This window comes from Danio rerio, chromosome 25 (assembly GCF_049306965.1).
Source record: "Danio rerio strain Tuebingen ecotype United States chromosome 25, GRCz12tu, whole genome shotgun sequence".
NCBI lineage: Eukaryota > Metazoa > Chordata > Actinopteri > Cypriniformes > Danionidae > Danio > Danio rerio.
Window position 1 is genome coordinate 26,051,067 of NC_133200.1, and position 21,434 is coordinate 26,072,500.

General features: G+C 34.3%; 1 protein-coding gene across 15 annotated transcripts in view; it reads right to left on the reverse strand.

The window, feature by feature from the left end:
• brsk2a (BR serine/threonine kinase 2a) overlaps positions 1-21,434 on the reverse strand; it is a 324,106-nt gene that overhangs the window by 104,038 nt on the left and 198,634 nt on the right. For all 15 annotated transcript variants that reach the window (XR_012400417.1, XR_012400416.1, XM_073943185.1 and 12 more), the window contains exons 3-4: positions 13,234-13,319; positions 7,700-7,840 (exon numbers count right to left, since the gene is read on the reverse strand). Coding sequence is in view for 13 of the 15 variants with exons in the window: in XM_073943185.1 (XP_073799286.1) it covers positions 7,700-7,840; positions 13,234-13,319 (227 nt within the window). In the remaining 2 variants the exon portion in view is untranslated. The remainder of the gene's footprint in view (positions 1-7,699; positions 7,841-13,233; positions 13,320-21,434) is intronic.

Genomic DNA, 21,434 nt, shown 5'->3' on the forward strand with positions numbered 1-21,434 from the left:
TTTCCTAAGTTTTTTTTTTTTCAGATAATTACTTTTGGGGAAACAAACACTTTAAATGGCACCTATAACAGAAATAAATTATGTTTGTAAGCTGTTGGGCAAAACTGTGTGTTTGTATCCACTGTCACATTGGAGTGATATAAACACAACAAGTCTCTTTTTTTTTAAGTTCTTGATGTTAAAATAGAATCTAAATCCCATTTTTTTTGAGGCCCACCGCAACGAGATGTAGGAGTGTGGTTTTCTCCATCCACCGAATTGATAGACAGGCACCATGTTTGAAAATTAACATGTATACTCACGTGCACAGAACATTGTTTTGCAAATAAACTGGGATTAAAATATCTGCTTAAATTCTCTGTGATTTTAATAAGTTTAAAATGCTTTTGAAACAGAGCATGTTTGTAATAAAGACAGTAAAATTCATATGTAATTCTTAACCGCTATAATCACATAGGCCCCTAATTTGTGTGTTAACAAACTGCATTTGTGTGTGATTCATCATTTCAGAAAGGCTTGGCTTAGCCCCACCACAAATATATATGTCTCTATCACTGACTACTGTTTATCTGATGTAACGCAAAAGTATTTTGAGCTGTGATTTTTATACGTTTAAAACGTTTTTGAAACAGAGCATGTGTGTAATAAAGACGGTAAAATCGCTTTGTAATTCTTAACCGCTATAATCACCATGGCCGCATGGTGTCAGTAAACGCTAATATGTGTGTTAGTGTACTACAAATTGCAATTGTGTGAGACTCATCATTTCAGAAAGGCTTGAATAAACTCCACCACAAATACATGAATTAAACTTGGTATTTTTGATTAACGAGCTGCATTTCAGCTTCATCCGTGTCTGTCTCTATCCCTGACTGCTGTTTATCTGGTGTAACACAAGAGAATCAGACGATCACGTGGAAACGGAGTAGAAGCAGTAGAAGCAGATCATTTACATTTAAAGCCACAGGCTACAAAAACAGCTACATTGTACTCAGACAGAAAATATGGCATATTCTAGAGGTTATAATAAATTATAAAATGACTATTTTGAGTTGAAACTTTACAGACACATTCTCGCATCTTGCAAAAAAAGGTTAAATAGGTGCCCTTTAAAACATTAATGCACTTGTCATATATTTTAGGGGGAACATATGAACATCTACTCTGTTTAAAACAATCTAATTTAGAGTAATTGATTTAGACTGTTATCGAAGGAGTTTGCAGTCATCAAATAGCACTCATGGTAGTGTTGTCAATGTTGTTGTTTATCCAGACATCATTGTAAGCCAGGCACAAATTAATATTGTGAGGTCATAGCATAGCATAAAAACCATGCATCTCTTTATTTATCATCAGTCTGCTTTGTAATGATAATTTGCCTCTTGTAATCATTTCAGCTGGAAACTACAATGAACTGCATGTACAGTATAGGTGTGCTTTTGTGGTTTTGATATCATTTTGTAAAACGCAACAGGCATTTTTAATTCCAGCTGTATCAGTTAACCCAAAGAGGTGAAAAATGAAGATGAAGGTTATCATAAACATGCAGAATATGCTTAATTAGCATAATTAATTCACATACTTAGGAATAATTATGCTTTCTTTTTTAAAACAGATGTCATACACTCACCAAAGACTTAAATGCAGTCTCAGCAGGATTTGTGAATGATATAAGGTTACCAGAAAGTGATTTACTATAGTTATAGATACACAAAAACATGAAGGAACATTAAAAGGTGCACTGTAAAAAATGCTGGGCTACACACAATCGATTTGTGTTGGGAAAATATGAAGGAATTAAGTTAACCAATTAGTTTTTACAAATTTAAGTGAAATGAACATAAAATAATTTAGTTGTTTCTAAAAAACCATGATGAATTGTGTTGTTTCAGCTCATTTAAACAAACAACAAATATCTACAGTACAGCAAAATGAGTGTTCAGCCCCAGGAAGACACCAGTACAACAGCTTGTAAACTTACAAAATATGTCACGTAGCATGTTACAAAAATGGAAAAGGACAGAAATGGAAAAGGAAAATACTGGCTAGGTAATTCTCCCATCATCCCTTGCTGACTGTCCCAGCTTGAGATGAGCGAGGACGGGTTCCTCTCAGTCACATACTGTATGAAGCAAGTAAACAGCTGGGGAAGTGTGACAGCATGACAGGGACATTTCTCATCACTGGTATAGCATACTGCCCCTACTGCTGCTCTGTGTGAGGCCTCCAGCTCTAAGAAATGATGCAGACACGAGAAACAGCAAGACACTGGTCTGTTGAGTTTAGCAGACACAATAAAGGTGCACAAAGAGAGTCAGATTGTGGCTGTGTTTATCATATATGACACTTATGTATGCATTTTGCATGGCATTAATCATTTGGATACTGAGGTTGCATGTTTTACTCCCAAAGTGGTAAACAGTTTTTTTTTTTTCTTTCTTTCTTTATGAGGAACATTACTTTCTTTTTAGCTCTATGTTAAACTGTATGTTAACTGTGTGTTAAAAATGTACAGCACAATTGTTGGAGTGCGGTGTAAAGAACAATACTGACAAATTGATAATACCTTCCTTTACTCAAAAAATTACTTTTGCTACTTGTTCAAACTATTTATTTAAAATGGGCTGAAACAACACAATTCTTGTAATTTTTTGTGGGGGAAACCTAATAGATTTATGTTCAATCTACTTAAATTAGTTACGTTAACTTAATGGATTTCTGTTGGGACAACATGAATGAACTGTATGTAACCTTACCTTTTTTACTGTGTTTTATCTCTAAACAGATTAGCTTGATAACACTCAATATTCCTTAGATTTATACAGGTGTTATCCGTTTCATCTCTTAATGTTTCAGAGGTCCAGCTCAAAGTAAAGATTTGCATTTGTTGAGATAATTTATTATGTATGAAATAATTGTTGAGATTATTATTTATTAGGTATAAAACTTGTGTTGAGATTATCATTTATTATATATGAAGTGCATGCAAACAGTACCATCACCCTTGGAAAATGTAATTATAGTACAAGAGTAGGCATGGGTTGATAACCGTTTCATGGTATACCGTGGTTTGGAAAGTCAGGGTTTTTAAAACACCAACGGTCTTTGTACGCTTTTTTTTTTTTTGTTAATGTTGTTGTTTGTTTGTTTTTTTACATTTTGTTTAAAGTTTTTTAGGAAAACAGTATCTTCAGCAGAACAAAATATCCATAGATGCACCTTTAAATTTTAATGAAATGTTTTTTTTTAACTAAAGAAGACTATGTTAATGATTTATTTCAATTATTTAGCCTGACATGTTTACGTTTACAAAATATTTAAAATGTTTCTCAAAACAAAATATTTTGTGTTCAAAGGAATTTTTTTTTTTACAAAAACATTTAAAAAGAATTTATAATAGAGCAGTAATCACAATACCGTAAAACAGTGACTTTTTTATCCAAGGTTACCACACCGTCAAAATCTAATACCAGCCCATGCCTATAGAGTGTCCTGGAACACTGTGTTTTAATATGAGAATATCTCAACAAGGAGTGTAGAACCTGTTAACTAATTAGCAGTAGTGTAAAGTAACTGATTATAAATGCTCAAATTACTGTGATTGGGTATTTTTCCAAAGATTTGTAACTTACTGAGTAGTTTTAAAAATGTGTATTATTACTTTACCTTGAGTAAATTTTTAGTGCTGTATTGGTACTTTTACTCCACTACTTTCCTGCAATCTGTAGTCACTACTTTATTTTTTCTTGTCTATGGAGATTAGAAAAATCAGTCCTGTGATTCCTGTCCAATCAAATCACATATAGAAGGTCATTCTCATGATAATAAACTACCTCATGACGTGGGTGACTTATTATGAAACATTAAAAGTGTCTAAGGGGATTTTCAAAATCTTTACATGCATTGACCCAGAGACTGTTTAGATGCACGTCGCTGATGAGACGATGATGGATGTTTACTGTTTTATGACCGAAAGGGCCTTAAGCAGCCAACAGGCACAAGACGATGTACTCTAACATCGTGGAGACGTTGCAATTTGTTTGGAAATGAAAATCAGGTTGACGTCAATGTCCAATGGCCAACCCTAAATCAACCAAATATTAACGTCTAATGATGTTACAGCTTGACGTTGTGTGGACGATTTTGGTTGCCATACCTGACAAATAAATGTCAGTTTTTGATGTCATTATGACGTTGGTTTAAAATGTTGGCTAAACGTTGGATTTTGGTCAGTTTCAAACAACCTAAAATCAATCAAATATCAACGTCATTTGATTAGATGCTGGTTAGACACTGAATTTTGGTCACCTGATGTCATGACCTAAATCTTACCCAACATTAATGTCTTTGTGTCTGCTGGTCAATAACTCAATGCACTACAGAATGTTACGTTTACACACATGTACAAAATACATGTAAACGCATCAACTTCATTTATTCATTCATTTTCTTGTCGGCTTAGTCCCTTTATTAATCCGGGGTCGCCACAGCGGAATGAACCACCAACTTATCCAGCACATTTTTACGCAGCGGATGCTCTTCCAGCCGCAACCCATCTCTGGGAAACACATCAACTTTTTATGGCATAATACTTACTACTTACCACTCTTGAGTACTTTTGAAATGTCTACCTTTTACTCCTACTTTGAGTAATATTTACAACAGATACTTTTACTGTACTTGCACTTCATTTTTAGGCAAGTAATGCAACTTTTACTTGAGTATGATTTCTCAGTACTCTTTCCACCATCGCTAATCAGTAAATGTGACTGTTGGCCCAAAAAAAAAAAAAAAAAAAAAAAAACCTTGACATGTGTCGACCTGCTATGGTCAGTCCAAATACTATGTGCTCTGCCACAGTATATAAATATTGCTGCCTTATATATTTAAGTTGAATCAAGTTACATTTTCTAGTCATCTAAACTTACATCAAAATGACTTAACATTTTTAACTTTGTATAACTTTAAAATAAGTTTGTTTTTGTTTGTTTGCATTTGTTGCATGACTAGGCCCACACGAAAATTGCGTGCGCAGAAATCCACAGATTTCCGCTGATTTTTAACCCATCATTGAGTCTATTTACTTGTGTAATTGTGTGTACATTTATATTTATTTAGTTTTTAATCTTGTCACTAATATTATTGTGATAAAATAATAGTAATATTAAATATTTTATAATGATTTATTTACAATACAGTTAAAGTAATAAGTAGTATTTTCTGTCTTTGTCTTTTAGATGTATTATATGAGAGACTTGCTTTGTTTGCCAAATAAGTGGATCTAATTAGATTCTGTCTGGCCCTAGTTTAGTTAGAAAAGTCTTTATGTCTTTTTGTCAGATTATGTTTTACAGTTTAAACCTAGCTTAGACAGGGTTCTCACTCTTTTATAAACAGCAGATTCAAGGACTTTCAAGGACTTTTAAAAGCACCTATACTTTCAAATCAAGCACTGTTGTAATTCATACCTGCACCACATGTAGTGCCATGAAAGTCTTTCCTTTACTTAACATTTCACTTACACTTAATAATGACATTAACATATATGAGTAATAGTAATGTTTTGAACCTGTCATTTTCTAAAATTCATGTTCAAAGAACTTTAATACAATTTGAGGAACTCAATATTTTTAAGATTTAAATGTGATTTCTGAAATGTTGCTAAAATGTTCATTAATTGTTTGAGGTACAAGACTTTAGAATTTTGAAGACCTTGTGTTTTTAAATAAAGAATTTCTCAGTTTTTTATTCTGTTTTTGATTACAGTACAGGACAAGTGTCTAAAAATTTCCAAAATTAATTAATTTCTGAAATTAAAGGCTCAATAGATGAATGTTTGTAAACATTCAGGATGCACGCACAGCAAGGTTGCAGAAATGCTACCATTTACAATGAGGGAATGACATCCGATGTGATACAAAGTTTGTTGTTGTCTTAGATATAAGTTATATTGATTACATATTATATATATTATTTACTTGATGCTTTCAGCATATTATAACAGCTCGTCACCCAGTGATAAGCACAGTTATTTGGCAAAATTAACGTTAAAGTGAGTGGAGTTTGCTGACAGGTTTATTTGAGAAAGCACCCTTTGAATGGATGAAATGAAATTATGAAATGGCCAAGCATACAGCCCGAAATATACAACTATTTCCAAGTGATTTTACAAGTGAGAAGTTAAAGGCCTACAAGTCTTTGGATGCCTACACTTTTGTTCTGTGTGGTCATGTGCAAGAAATAATGATCCAAATTCTAAACTTTCTAGTGCTAAAAAATAATGTTCTGCCTAGCCAAGGACAAGGAAGAAAGACTGAGCTACAAGGCCTGCGTAATCATCAACAAGCAAAACTACTGCATTCTGACAGCAAACTGCACCTGTATAGAAGGGTATGTGAACCTACACATTTTACATTTCATTCTTAGCATTTTAGTGTCCTCAGTTTAATTAATCATATTTAAGAATTTTTGCTGAAATCATTGTTGCAGTAATGTGTATGATTCAGCATAGTGTGAACTTACCTGTTATGAAATGAGAACTGCAGAGTCCAGCATTTTTAATTAGGTCATCACTCGATTCAGCTCCCTTTTAGCCAAAGACGTCTGTGGTTGGCATTAAAAGCAGTGTGGTGTACGGTAAAAGTTTAGTTTTCTATTTTGACGGAATTTGGCATGCTACCTCACAACACGACATGTTTGCTATCGCAACCAGTCTCTTTTTGCAACCGGGAACCCGTGTGACGTCATGTGACGTAGATTGGTAATTCCTCTATTATAACTGATGACAAAGTTCAAAAGTCAACATTTGCCAATGATGTTTGGAAAAGAACATGATTATTATTATACATCATTGGTTTAGCCCTCACCCTTTTCAGGTTTTAATAACACCTCTTTATGCTTCAGTGAACCAAACAGGGCCAATTATCAAAAACAAACTACATTACCATCTTATACAAATAATAGCTTCACATATTTTGCCAAATGAAATATGTCTAGAAATGTTTGTACTGCGGAGATTTTTTTCATGATGACAAAATGTAATCAATTGGATAAAGAGCTTTTGGTTTTAAAAGTGCAAAAGCCACTCATGTGTGAAAAGCTATCAAGAAGCTCAAAAAATCTGAAGAAGTGAATGATTTTTTTTTTTTGAGCAAAAGATTATAGTGATTTTGTCTTCAACTGACGTGGTCATACTTTTGAGCTTACAATTAAAAGCCTGTATGCAGACTTCATGACCACTTAAATGTGCAAAATCCCTTAATCGTTTAGATTTTTGAAGGTAATTCTGCTCTCAGACCTTTCAAACATTAAAAAAAAAGCTGTGCATTTAGATTCACTATGGCAGATCCTCTCTCAGACCATCCAAACCCTCTAAAAAACAGACTCTGATCATAAATCAAGAAAAACAATGAGAGGCGACGTGCCTTTTTTCCTCAGACAATTTTTAAGAGAGAAAAAAAAAGCTTTTGAGTCTGAAATCTTGATGGTTCTAATAGGAAGCCCCAGGGTATGAATACGAATTTAACAAGCATCAAATAGAAAAGTTTGTGCCAGTTTGCTGGTCACCTATAATCTATTAAAATTGAAAAGGTGGGAAAAACTAAAGGCTGGACTGGCTCTTAAGATGCACTGCTGAAGTTTTGCATTTTAATTTGTGCTTTCCATAAAAACATGTTCTGAAATGGCTGGTCACACTCACCATATTGAGTGACTGTGGCAGAAGTCCAAGGCTGAGATGATCTGTCTGAAGAACTTTCGAGCTTCTTTGGGTGTTAACCGGCCCTTCTTTACCAGATAGTCAAATAGCTCTCCGCCAGACACATGCTCTAAAACCAAATACCTGCAAACAGACACAAGAGAAAAAATTACATTACAAACCCAAACAAAAATCTTACAGAAGTAGAACATTTGGGAGGGACGTTAAGAAGTGTGTGATCAGAACCATGAACCACGGCTGAATTCAAAATTCAGCAGGACGGCTGACTTTAACTGCAGTTCGGCAGGTTCACTTTGACTCATGAACATTTCATTCATGCCGCCGTGACAAACTGGGGTATTAAACGCAAATAAGGAGTAAGGACTGGTGAGAGTGTTACGAAATTTAATAACGCACGCCAAATGGAGAGAAAAAAACTTACGCTTTTCGCAATGTGTGTGTGTGTGTGCAGTCCTTTACTGACAGCCACGTCTGTGGATCTTGTTGGAAAATATGACAAAAAAAAGTCCTATATGATGGTGTTAACTGATCGCATTGTTTACTTAAATAATGCCGCTAATACATACATACTCCGCATGTCTTAATTCCATTTCTGTTTAATTCAGTTATAACATTAGTCAGATTGAGGTGATCAAAAAAAATAATAATAAATTCGCTGTTTGGAGCTTATGTAGGCCTACAGTTCAAAATTCGTGTTTAACTGAATAAACAGTTAGTAAACACAAATGCATCTTATTGAACATAAGCTATTTTCATCACCAATTATCATGGTAGAACAGTTTCTCAAGCAGTTTGTGATGCATTTTGGAAACAGGAGATGAGCCCTGGTCTAATGCGCCACCTGGCTTGAGAAACCTGCTCTCAAACACTTTTTTATTTGAGTAGCACACATACAGTATTCTGAATGCATTCGGCAGAATTCAGATGAGCCATTTTAATCTAGATTATTACCGAGATTTTTGTACCGTTACCGTAAGTGTTTTTTTGTTATATATGCTCTAGATTTGGCATCAGTACTGACTAATCTTATAGATATGCACAAATATAATATTATATAGCTTCCTATTAAAATATGAATTTAAAAGATACATTTGTGAGGGGTGTACTAATAAATGCTGAGCATTTTACTTTACATACTACAAATTGTATTTAAAGATGTTTTATTGCTAGTCTTGTGGTATAAAGTGGAACAGTCAAATTCTCAAATATAAAAAAACTCATTGGATTTACCTTTTTTTTAACAATAACAATAGGGGTGAGGCTAATATTTGGTTAAATAACCAATTTAATGTGCGATTCATGCATTTATAATCCATTCAATGATTCACAATGAGATTTGATTCAATCTTGATTTGCCATATAATAATCGAGTGCTTATATGTTTAAAGCACTGCTTTGCATTGCTTAATGTGACTCAATGAGTTTGTAGTATTTGAATCCATTATACTGTATTGGACTGGCCTGGTTGGAAGTGGTGTGCCAGAGTGCGGTTCACTTTGGCTTTGGCTCGGTATGGTTGTAGTGTGAGTGAAAGTGCACATGAGCCCAAGACCGAAGACGAAACGTGACTTTTACTGGATTGTTTCATATGGATTTATTAATCATACTTACAGTATAATGAACACACACTGTTTTAAATAAAGACGCAAACTCCTCACTGCACGACAGCTGCACCTTTAGCAAACCTCATAATTCCTGCAGCACAGGGACTTTACGGTCGTTTATGAGAAGTTAAAGGGGCTAATCTGTATGGCGAAATATCTGACTGCGTTTCACCGCATCGCAAATGACTAAAACAATATAACTAGAGAAATCCTTACTGTGCTGAGCAAAAGCGCTTACTGAACTGCGCATCATTGATGATGCAAGCGTGCCCAGGCCCGTATGTAATGTGAGTGCGGGTGTCAGGGGAGATGGGAAGGGGTACAAGCATGCTTCGGCCCGGTTCAAGGCAACTGTACATAGTGTAAGTATGCCCTTAGTCTACCAAAATGTGTATATTCCATACAAGGAATGAAAGATGTTTTCAACTGCATGGAAAACATGCATGCGTCACTCCCAATATGCCGCACCCCTCCATTGGAAACAACGAACTTGTGCACGCAAAGGACGTCATATGTGAGCGGCCTATTTCAAGTCAGCTTCACAAAGAGGTCTTTGATAAATGCACGACAAAAAAATAAAGAAATAAATTGGGCACATAGAAAAGTACACGTACAAAAGTACACACAAATACTTATGATAAGTGGTTAAACAGGACATCGAAGCCTTACTTGTGATTGACGGCGCACACATACAGTCTATTTATTTGTTTTGCCATAGACCTATTCTAGAGTAATTTATTATATCTTTATTTGTGATTTTTCCTTATATCTGTTTTAGAGTCATATTATATATTAAGATCTAATTGTTTTCCTTTGGAAATATGTTTCAGATTCACACTATAAAATGTCTGTGTGTGTCAATATCATGATTAAAATCAAAATCGCAAGATTGTTCAAGAAAACAATGATAGGTTCCTTTTGCTCCATATTGCTCAGCCCTACTTACAGTAGTGCTACACACTTTAAGTGTACATGGATCCAGAATGTCTAATGTTTTGTTCAAACAGATACTTTGAATAAAAGCATCTGCCAAGTGTTTACAGTAAATGTAAATAGATTAAATGCTTTGAGAATACCTCTGCCCCTAATAGCATGCAACGGTGTTTATGATTGGACAAAATATTTGGCATATCCCTGAGTGCAAGATTCATAGATAATGTTGTGCATTTTTAAACCAAAACATTTTGGTTTATAAATATTTAGGAGAACACCAGCATGTAAAGTGCATAGCATCAAATCTAAAAACATTCATTTAGCTATAAGTCTATATATGAACCTCAATAAATGATCTGTTTTTTCTTAATATGTCATTAAAAGTCTGTTAAAGACAGTTCCACCTTCAAGCATTTATTCACTTAAACAATAAAGTAGGGTTGAAAGTGATCTCTTTGCTTCTAGGTTATACAGGCCAGAGAAAAAAACTGGCTGACATCTTCGAAAGAATGTGAACCAAGAGTGCACAGTGCAAAGTGAGGGTAAGGCAATTGTAAAAAGTACTCATGATAAAACATTCAGTTGGATTTAATTTTAAGTCTCATTGGTTTAAAATCAAAATTCAAAAGTTTGAATTATGATTTTTATTCTGTCCAATTACTTTTGGACCCCTAACAAGTTGGAGGCACATTTACAAACTGATGTAATTCCTACAGCGTTCATCTAATTTGGATGTAAATAACCTCAATTTAAAGCTGACAGTCTGCAGTTAAAGCACATTTTCATCCCATTTCAAATCTATTTTGTTAGTGTATAAAGCCAAAAATGTTAGAATTGTATCGATGTCCAAATATTTAGGGACCTAATTCTATGTCATTTCTGTGTACTGATCTCGTATTATTCAGTTATGCCTAGGTATACCCAGGTTTTCACTCTATGGCACTTTTAAAAATATTACCAAAATTAAAAATATTAAAACCATGCAGTGCCTTAAAATCAAAGAAAAATATAAACAAGGCAGTGATGAAATAAACAAATCATTTTTATAAGGATTTGTTGACGCCAAAAATGCTAAGTGAATTATCATGGTGTTTACATGAAGGATGACTCGTGGCCCCATTAGCAGCTCTCAAACTGCCATGACTAACAGGCTGCTTCACAGTTTCATCATTAAGAGTGTTTTATCACCAGCAGAATCCCTCGCTTCTGAAACCTTTAAAGATCAAACACATTTACACTTGCATTTTTGCCAACTTTTAAGTTAAACAGACCACAAAACTTTGTTCTTGCTCTATAATTCCACATTTTGAGTTTGCAGTTCTAATTATATTTTGTTTCTATGAAATGACTGCAAAATAAGATAAATATCTAATGAATATATTGTTGGTGGCTGTCAAAAAGAGCATTGGCAAAAAAAGAAAATGGTTGTCACAGGGAAAGATCCTACCCTAAATGCATTGATGTAAATTTATAAAATAAAAGCAATCTACCGCTTTTGTAAATGAGAAAATGGAATAATTAATTTTTTTATCCGGAAAAAAAAAATGGAGCAATTAAACAAAATCACATTAGAATTGAACTTTTCAGTTAACCTAAAATCGGAAGGATCACTCCCTACATGTACATAGTTTTGTTGCTGATGTGTATGTACAGTACATGTATATCTTATTTGAATTATTCATTTATTTTTATTTCTTCGTCTCCCGCCCCCTTTTTTCTTATTTTATTTTATTTATTTATAAATATTTATTTTATATCAATTTATTTATTTTTATTATATAACAATATACATGCACACAAAAAGGAAAGCATTTATATTGCTAAAAGAGAAAGCGGATGTACAGAATTTGTACTTATATTTGTGAGTGTATTCAGATGTGTGATCTCTGACATGTATCTGATGTAAGTGTAAAACTACTTGAGGAAATAATAAAAATAAAGAAATAAATGTAAAATACATAAAAATGATCACTTTCACACAAATATGGCTAATCATGGCATAGATCTTTGACATGTTACTCTAAGATATCTAAAACTACACTTTGGTATGGGAAAAAATGCTTTTCTTACTGTTTTGTAAGCTTTGTTGTCATTTTTAGACTAAATATCTAAAAAATCATTACAACTCTAAATCAGAAAAAAAAACAGACCGTATGAAAAACATAGATAAAAAGAAAGTAGTCATTTCTAAATTTACTTTGACAAACATTATTTAATGCGTTCGTAATGAGTTTATCTTTTAATTTTAATTTTAATATATATATATATATATATATATATATTTTTTTTTTTTTTTTTTTTTTAAACATGTATTAAAATTTTGGTTCTTGCAACACATTTCAATTTAAGTTGGAATAGTAAAGCATTTACCACTTTGTAAAGTTGCCATTACTCTTCACAACAATTAAAAGACATTTAGGCACTGAAGACAACAAGTTATGAAATTTCAGGTGTAATTTTGTCCCATTATACCTAAAAATAAGTACAGTACAGGCACCATATATTCTCTATTGGATATAGGTCTGGACTGCAGGCAGGCCAGTCAAGCACAAGTAAATCCACTTCCTCGGCACATTTGCATTTTCATTTGCATTTTTCATAATGTGCCAAAATTTCTTAATTTGATTCTGTAAATCAATAAGCATTTTCTAGACAAGTAAAAAATATTTTCTCTTTTTTTAAGAAATAATATGTCAAGTTTTTCCTTAAAACAAGCAAAATAGTAAGAACAAAGAAAAAAAAAACAAGATTATTTTGCTTGCTTTTAATTTTTTTTTTAAATATTTCTAAAAACAAGAAAATCTATTTAATCGTGTACAAAATGTTTCTTGATTTATGAATTTTCAGATATTTGGACTAGAAACAAGACAGAAATGTAAAAAAGTAGTACATTTTTCTAAAGTAAAACTCTAAAGTAAAAATTTTTTTGAAAAACTGTTAGCAGAACATTACGCTCCTTCATCAAACTACAGTACTTACAAATATTTCTTATTTTCATAGACGTCGTGCAGCTTTAATACATGAGGGTGTTCTATTAGCTTCAAGATGGCAATCTCTCGCTCCACCTGTACAGAAATAAAAGATAGACAAGATTTAGAAGTCACAGTAAGAATGAATAAAAAATCAATCAATCAATCAATCAATCAATCAATCAATCAAAATGGTAAGTAAACAATTAAAAACATCACAAATACAAACTGGAATTTACTGCAACAGTTTAGGTTTGTTAGTGATCCCAGCTCCTAAATGTTTTCATTTATGATTCTTACATTAGAATAATATGAATGTTTTACAGGTTTAACCCTCTACCACATGGTGTTGTCATATGGCAACATGATATTTATTTTCATTTCCCTGCCACTGTTTTTTTAATACCAACATTCAAGTATTTTTATTTTTTTTTAATAAAAGACCTTAGTTTAGCCAATGATGTGCTTTGGTTAAGTCAAATGATGAGCAGTTTATTTATTTATTTATTTATTTTTTGCAGTGCAATTTCTGAAAGACTGGCGTTTATTGTGAGTAGTTGCTGAATGGAATAACTTATGTCAGTCCCACAAACAATCAGAAATAGCCTACAATAAGTTATGATGACATATTAATTTTGGACATATTTGTTTTTAGCAAATATTTTATTTTGTAAATCAATCAAATATGTGTGCTGTCAGTATGTCAGCTGTGATCTTTTAGGTTGTAACGATAACAACATGGATGGATAGAAATATAAAGATGATTAGTCATATGTTAATGGCATTTGCATTATAGATAAAATCAGATTTGACTGGCTATACATTTGATTAGATTTAAATACAGGGGACAGTGTATTAGTGACGACCACCATGCAGTATGGTAAGCGAAAAAAGAAAAGGTCATAACTGGCACATCCTGCATGACAGTGATGATGAGGTTTTAGAAATAAAGAGAATGATGCAGATTGGACATTTCATAAGAGCAGTGATGGGGACAATTCAGATAAGTTAGCTCAGATGCAGGTAAGACTAGTATATTAAACATTGTTAGCTACATTATTCTGATGCACCTGGATATACTAGACTTGTTATTTATTTGCTATAATATATACCGAAGGGGGCGAGGCAGTGGCGCAGTAGGTAGTGCTGTCGCCTCACAGCAAGAAGGTCACTGGTTGGCATTTCTGTGTGGAGTTTGCATGTTCTCCCTGCCTTTGCACACCTTCTGGTGCACCGGTTTCCCCCACAGTCCAGTATGAGTATGTGTGTGTGAATGTGTGTGTGGATTTTTCCCAGAGATGGGTTGCAGCTGGAAGGGCATCCGTTGTGTAAAAACTTGCTGGATAAGTTGCCGGTTCATTCCGCTGTGGCGACCCCAGATTAATAAGGGACTAAGCCGACAAGAAAATGAATGAATGAATATACTGGAGGAAATATTTATACCTACTGTATGTTGTATACATAATAATACAATATTATGTATTTTTTTATAATATTCAGCAAAAAATAATGGAATAAGTAAAAGCTGTCAGAATAACAGTTGTTGTAAAGTATGTATAAGGTGTTGTTTCTATATATGACATATGGCAACAGTATCATGAAGTCCTTATTTTTATTTATTTTTTTTTTTTACAGCACTTCAAGTTAATTCATTCTAACAGTCAAATATTATAATGCATGCAGTACAATTACAAAATACTGTACATACTGGCTCAATTATACTATCCCAATCATGTATACATACACACAAACTGATAGAGTAGTATTTGGGACCTGAGAACAGCTAAATCATCTCCTCCGTGCAGCTGAAACTCAAGTGTAGGGTTTAGGAATAACATACCTTAGCAGATTTTTTTTTCAGGAATACTAGCACTATTTTAATACAAATCTGCATCCTTGTCAGTTTATTGAGCAAACTATTCTTTTCTAATTTGATTCTCACAAACACAAGATCAACATTGCTTCTCAATAAATCAGGCTTAAGATGACGTATACATCTAGACTGCATATAAGATGTCTTTGAACTGACAAGGAACCAAATAAAATCTTAAAAGAAAGAGAAAAAGGTATCGTAAGCACTAAAATCGCGAGCACTAAAAAAAGCTTATAAGTCACAGACTGAACCTAAGATTGTGCCAGTTGTAAGCAAGACAATCATCTCTGATTTACATCACTGTCTTCTGGAATATTCCTAGCATGCATACCTGCCACTGCAGATCAGAGCGGTGAACGGCAACATAGACAGTATTTCCTGAACCTGCCTGACTCTTATGTTCTAAAACAGCACATTGATCTTGGCTCTCAAATCCTTCTGAATTACTTACGCTCACAGGATAATACAGTAAAGACCACTCATGTGACTCGCATCAGCATTCCTCAATGCATTCGAGTTAACCTTCAAGCTTCAGTTGTAAACTGACTGTAAGCTTGACTTTGTCCCTAGTTGCTGCTGACCTTTCATAGCACGTCCAAAAGATTTGCACAAAACGTGCATGATGTACAGTATCATGCATGACACAATGTGAGGGGAAGGTTTAAGATGGCGGAGTGAGCGGTTGCATTTAAGCAGACTTTATAGTTTGAAAATGTTCTAACTTTCATATTGATAAAAAAAAATAAAAAACTCAACTAGTAGTCAAGTAACTCCAAGTTAATCTTGAGGAACAGTTACAGCAGCAACACAAGTTTTTTCACCCAATTTCCTGTTAAGTGGATGGCAGAGGAGAACAGGAGATCTATTATGAATCATGATTACAACTTACATGCCCTAGAAGAGGCCTGACAGATTTAACAGATTTGAAGGCTCTGTAATTGCGCATAAAGGTGATGCAGAAGGCCACTGGTTAATGGTAGCAATAGAAATTCATAATAAATGTTACATTATACTTTGTATTTATGCATATAACTCCAAAGTGGACAATAGTAAAACTTAGTAATATGATTAACAAATGGAAACAGGCCCGGCCCTAACCAATTTGGTGCCCTAGGCAAGATTTCAGGTGGCGCCCTGTCACATTGCAATAAATTCCACTACTAGTGTATAGTCATAAGAAACTAAACAGCTTTTTGATCGACTACTACAAGCTGGGAAAACGTCAGATAAATATGGCAATGCAATTAACATTATTGCTAAATAGATCTAATATTTACACATTTGCTTGAGGAAGTAATGATGGGGGTTGTTACATAACTATTACTATTTTCCATAACATCTATGCTCTTTTATAACATTAGCTGACGTTAAAACTAACAGATAGCACTATAGATATTTATTGATTAGCAACATTAGGATGTAAAAAATATGGGACAACAAATAGCTTCAAATAATAGAATACATAGCAAACAATAGAAAATATTGACAATAAAATAAAAGGTTTAACCTATTAAAAACAACGGCTTATACAGAAGTTAAATAAAGCTATCAAATTTATTTAACTTTTAATTGTATTTGCATATTGATTAAAGTTACTATAGTTATTTAGTGAAGAGCAGCAGATGAATCTCTCATTGTGTTTTGTTTGATAACAGAGGTGTTAATGTAAGAAAACACAGATCTATATGAATGAATGAATGAAGCATTAGACTACTTTAGTAACTTTTTGTGCTCATTTAATAGAAAATTAGTTGTGTTTAAAATAAAATATGCAGGATAGAGCAAAAAAAAAAAAAAAACAGAAAAAAGAAGCACTTACTGAGAGCTCCGCTCAGCGCGAGCTCTCCCTGCTAAACGCATATCCCCGACTAAACGGAGCAGTGGTCGTAATGTTGAGTGAAAAGAAAAAGAAAAAGACAGCTGTGAAACATAACCAGCTTTGTCTTTTTGTAGGAAACACACTTTAGATCTTTTTAGGCTAAGAGGTTTTTGAGTTATTGCCATCTATCACTGAATGTGTCAGGAATATCAAATACAAAACCAACTTAACCCCGCTAATTTCTGGTGCCCCCTGGATGTACAGTGCCCTTAGCATTTGCCTATACTGCCTAAGCCACGGGCTGGCCCTGAATAGAAAAAAAAATATATAATACTGAAAATGTATTAATTGGGGGAGACTTTAATATAGTTGCTGATTCATGGCGAGGTTCACATTCTGTGTATAATGATGTTATATTAAATTGATGTAAAGATACAAATGTGGTTGATTGCTGGATGGTATCTAACCCAGACACTTTTTAATGAACATAGTTTAATTTCTCAAGAAATGGACAGTGTTTAAGATTAGACTATTGGCTAATTTCTGGTGAACTATGTAAAAATGGTACAGAATGTAAAATTTCTAGACGGTGCTCGCTGCAGAGTCATTTGAGCAGAGCTGAGCTCCAGCGAGGGGGAGCATGAGCTCTCGCTCATCCTCCTATAAGCTGTTTTAATGCGTACACCAACCCCACCCCTAACCCTACCCCCAGTGACATCACTCGTAGAAGAAGTGCAAAAAAGGAGGAGCGAGAGCTCAAGCTCCCCCTCGCTGGAGCTCAGCTCTGCCCAAATGGCTCTGCAGCGAGCACCACTTGAAAATTTCAGCAGCCCCTCTTACAGATCATTGTATGGTTACTCTGTCCTTAACAGTGCTCAAGTAGCCTCAAAATACATCCAATGTTTGGAAGTGTAATAATGACTTGGTAAACAATGATATGTTTAATCAAAAGGAGCTGGCTCTCATTGAAGAGATTGAAAAATTAGATATGTCAAGTTTAAATAAATGGGAATGGTTTAAATTTTTACATACATTCATTCATTCATTCAATCATTCATTTTCTATACGGCTTTGTCGTATAGAAGTACCAACTGACCCAGCCGAGGCATGAATATCTTTTACAGTAAGTATCAAAAATATTATGGTTATTTCACATTTCTTTTGTATATAATGTTTTTACTAGAGCATTCAATTATGTGAATGAAGAAAGCAAAAATTTGTGACATATTATAACCAAACAATTTTCATAGAGTAGACTAAAATAAAACAGTTACTGAAAATGTTGCAACAGAAGCACAGGAGAGAGTATAGTTGGGTAAGTAATAGTTATGTTAATATTATTGTACTAAAAGTTGTTTGAATTACAGTATTTTTATTATATTTAATTATAACCTATTGCGTACTGTACTTTTCTATCAAAGTTATCATCAGATCATCAGGTCATATATGATGATTACTAGCAGAGGCTATGGCACTTGTATACACTTTTGTGCGATAACAAATCTTTTGCAGAAATACATATGGTACTTCTCATATTATTTCTGTACAATATAAGTAGTGAATATGCGTGTCCGTGGGTGAGGCTGTGTCGGTGTGGTAATGTGGGCTGGTGTGGCTACAGTGCCAGGGCTGAATTTTTGTCTCACTCCGCCCCTGGTAATACATACTTAAGACACACTGCAATTAATCATTTGTTACAATGTACTTAATGTGTAAAAACATGTTTTTTTTTTTTTTTTTTTTTTTTGGTACAAAAGCAGCATTGAGGAAAGGTCTAGTCCAGGAGTAAAGATGAGTAAGAGGATCTTTAGTTTGCCACAAATGCATAAGAAAATAATTGAAATGTTTAAAAACAATGTTCTTCAAAGAACGATAGGAAGACGTTTAGATACTTCACCTTCAACTCCGCATAACATAGTTAAATTTCAGTGCATAAAAGACAATGAGTGCAAACCTAAACTGAACAACTGTGATCACTGATCCCTCAGCTTGCACTGCATCGAGAATTATCCTTCATCTTTAAGCTATATCACCACATGGGCTCAAGACTACTTGGGCAAACCTTTGTCAAGTACCACAATACAAAGTTACATCCACTTATGCCAGCAAAAACTGTACTGTGCCAAAAGGAAGCCCTTTGTTTACAAGGATACAGGTATTTGACTGGCCTGTCTGCAGTCCCAACCTGTCTCTAATAGAATAATAGAAGTGCAAAATCAACAACAAAGACCTCACACTGTTGCCCATCTTAAAGGTTCAAGACACCCTGGAGTACCTACTTTTTCTTATTTTTAAAGATTTGTTGTGAATGTAACAAATGTGTTGAGAAGACAACGTTAGCACCTGTTAGCTTTAATTGAGGGCAAAACTTTGAGGTTTTGTCAGCTAATTTAATCTTCTGAGTGTAAAAAAAATAATAAATTAATTGTGGCGGGATCAAAATCCGTGACATGGAGTGATGACGTGTCGGTTTCTCATTTTTATTTATAGCTGAGTTTTCTTATCTTATGAAAAAACCTTTCACGGCATGGGTCATGTGTGTTCATTTCCATGATCCATGTGGTTTTGTTGCATGTTTTCCCCCACAATGCTGTCAGGGCTGATAAAGCAAAGCTGTACGATAATTGGGGAATGGCAGACTTTGTCTTTTATCAGTTGGGTTTGTTACCATTCAGACACATCACCTATCTGTGCTGCTGTCAACAAAGTTGCCTATTTTAAAAATTTTCCATATTAACGGCAGGGCTAATGGTTAAAATAGATGGGGCAAGAGACCTGCTGCATTACTATCCATTGTGTCTGCATTCAGGCCCGGGATTGAGGAGGAGAGAATCCTCCTCATTTATAATGTTTATTTAAACAGAATTATCTTTATAATTCACTCATTCATTCATTTTCTGGTCGGCTTAGTCCCTTTATTATTCCGGGGTCGCCACAGCGGAATGAACCGACAACTAATCCAGCACATTTTTACGCAGTGGATGCCCTTCCAACCGCAACCCATCTCTAGGAAACATCCACACACACACTCATACACTACAGATAATTTAGCCTACTATTCACCTGTACCACATGTCTTTGGACTGTGGGGGAAACCAGAGCACCCGGAAGAAACCCACGTGAACGCAGGGAGAACATGCAAACTCCACACAGAAATGCCAACTTAGCGAGGCTCGAACAAGCGACCCAGCAGCCTTCTTGCTGTGAGGCAACAGCATTACCTACTGCGCCACTACGTCACCCTTATCTTTATAATATTATAAGAAATTGTGGTTATGAAATTGTGAAATTACAAATAACATATGTAGCAGGGTAATAAGTTACTTAGTTTATTTCTTTGCATTTTTTATACTATAAAATTATAAATCTTCTCATGATTTGTGTCTCATTTTGTATGCTAACTGACATCAGTTGTTTGTTTCCCTCTTTTTCCCCTGCTCTGCCAGCCACACCCGATCCTCCCTCTGCTCGCAGAGCTCCGCGCCCATCATGAAGCATTTTTAAAAATAATATAAGCACTTGAACCAAAAGGGGGGATTTCATGGCCCTTTAAGACCCTTTAAGGTCCTTTAGATTTGCAGGAAGAATGGGACAAAATTACACCTGAAACACTTCTTCAATTGGTGTCTCGAGTCCCAAAATGTCTTTTAAGTGTTGTGAAAAGGTATAGCAAGTTACAAAGTGGTAAATGCTCTCCAACTTTTTTAAAAATGTGTTGCAAGAACCAAAATTGAAACGCATGTTTATTTTGAGAAAAAAAAACCTATAAAAATCATTAGGAACACATTCAATAATGTTTGTTTTATTGTCTGCAATGAAATACAAGTCTAAATAAATTTAGAAATAACTACACACACACACGCACGCACACAAACACACACACACACACACACACACACACACACACACACACACACACACACACACACACACACACACACACACACACACACACACACACACACACACACACACACACACACATACATACACACACATATATACATATATATATATATATATATATATATATATATATATATATATATATATATAAAGAGAGAGAGAGAGAGAGAGAGAGAGAGAGAGAGAGAGAGAGAGTTATACTTTTCTGATTTGAGGTTGTAGTTAAGGATACCTGATAAAAAGTGAGACCTGTTATTGTATGTAGAACTTAAATTTTAAATTTAGATTTGAATTTTTAATTTATACAGCTATACAATAATTATATCACAACACTGACCCAGCTATAGCTTGCAACAATTTAATTTAAGCACTCTGTACAGACTTAACAGTCCCTTTAGAATGATGCCCAGATTTCTGAAACTTGAAAGCTCTGTAAATCTATTGCTTGTGATTAAAGAGTTGCTATAAATGAGCTCGACTCTCTCCTCTGTCCATTAACTTCATGTCCAACCTGCGCTTGCCAACTTCTTGATGCTCAATCTAACCATACCCTCAGAATGTCAGATTGTCAGCACCTGTGTACCAACTTCAGGGAATAGCACTGCGTTAATTA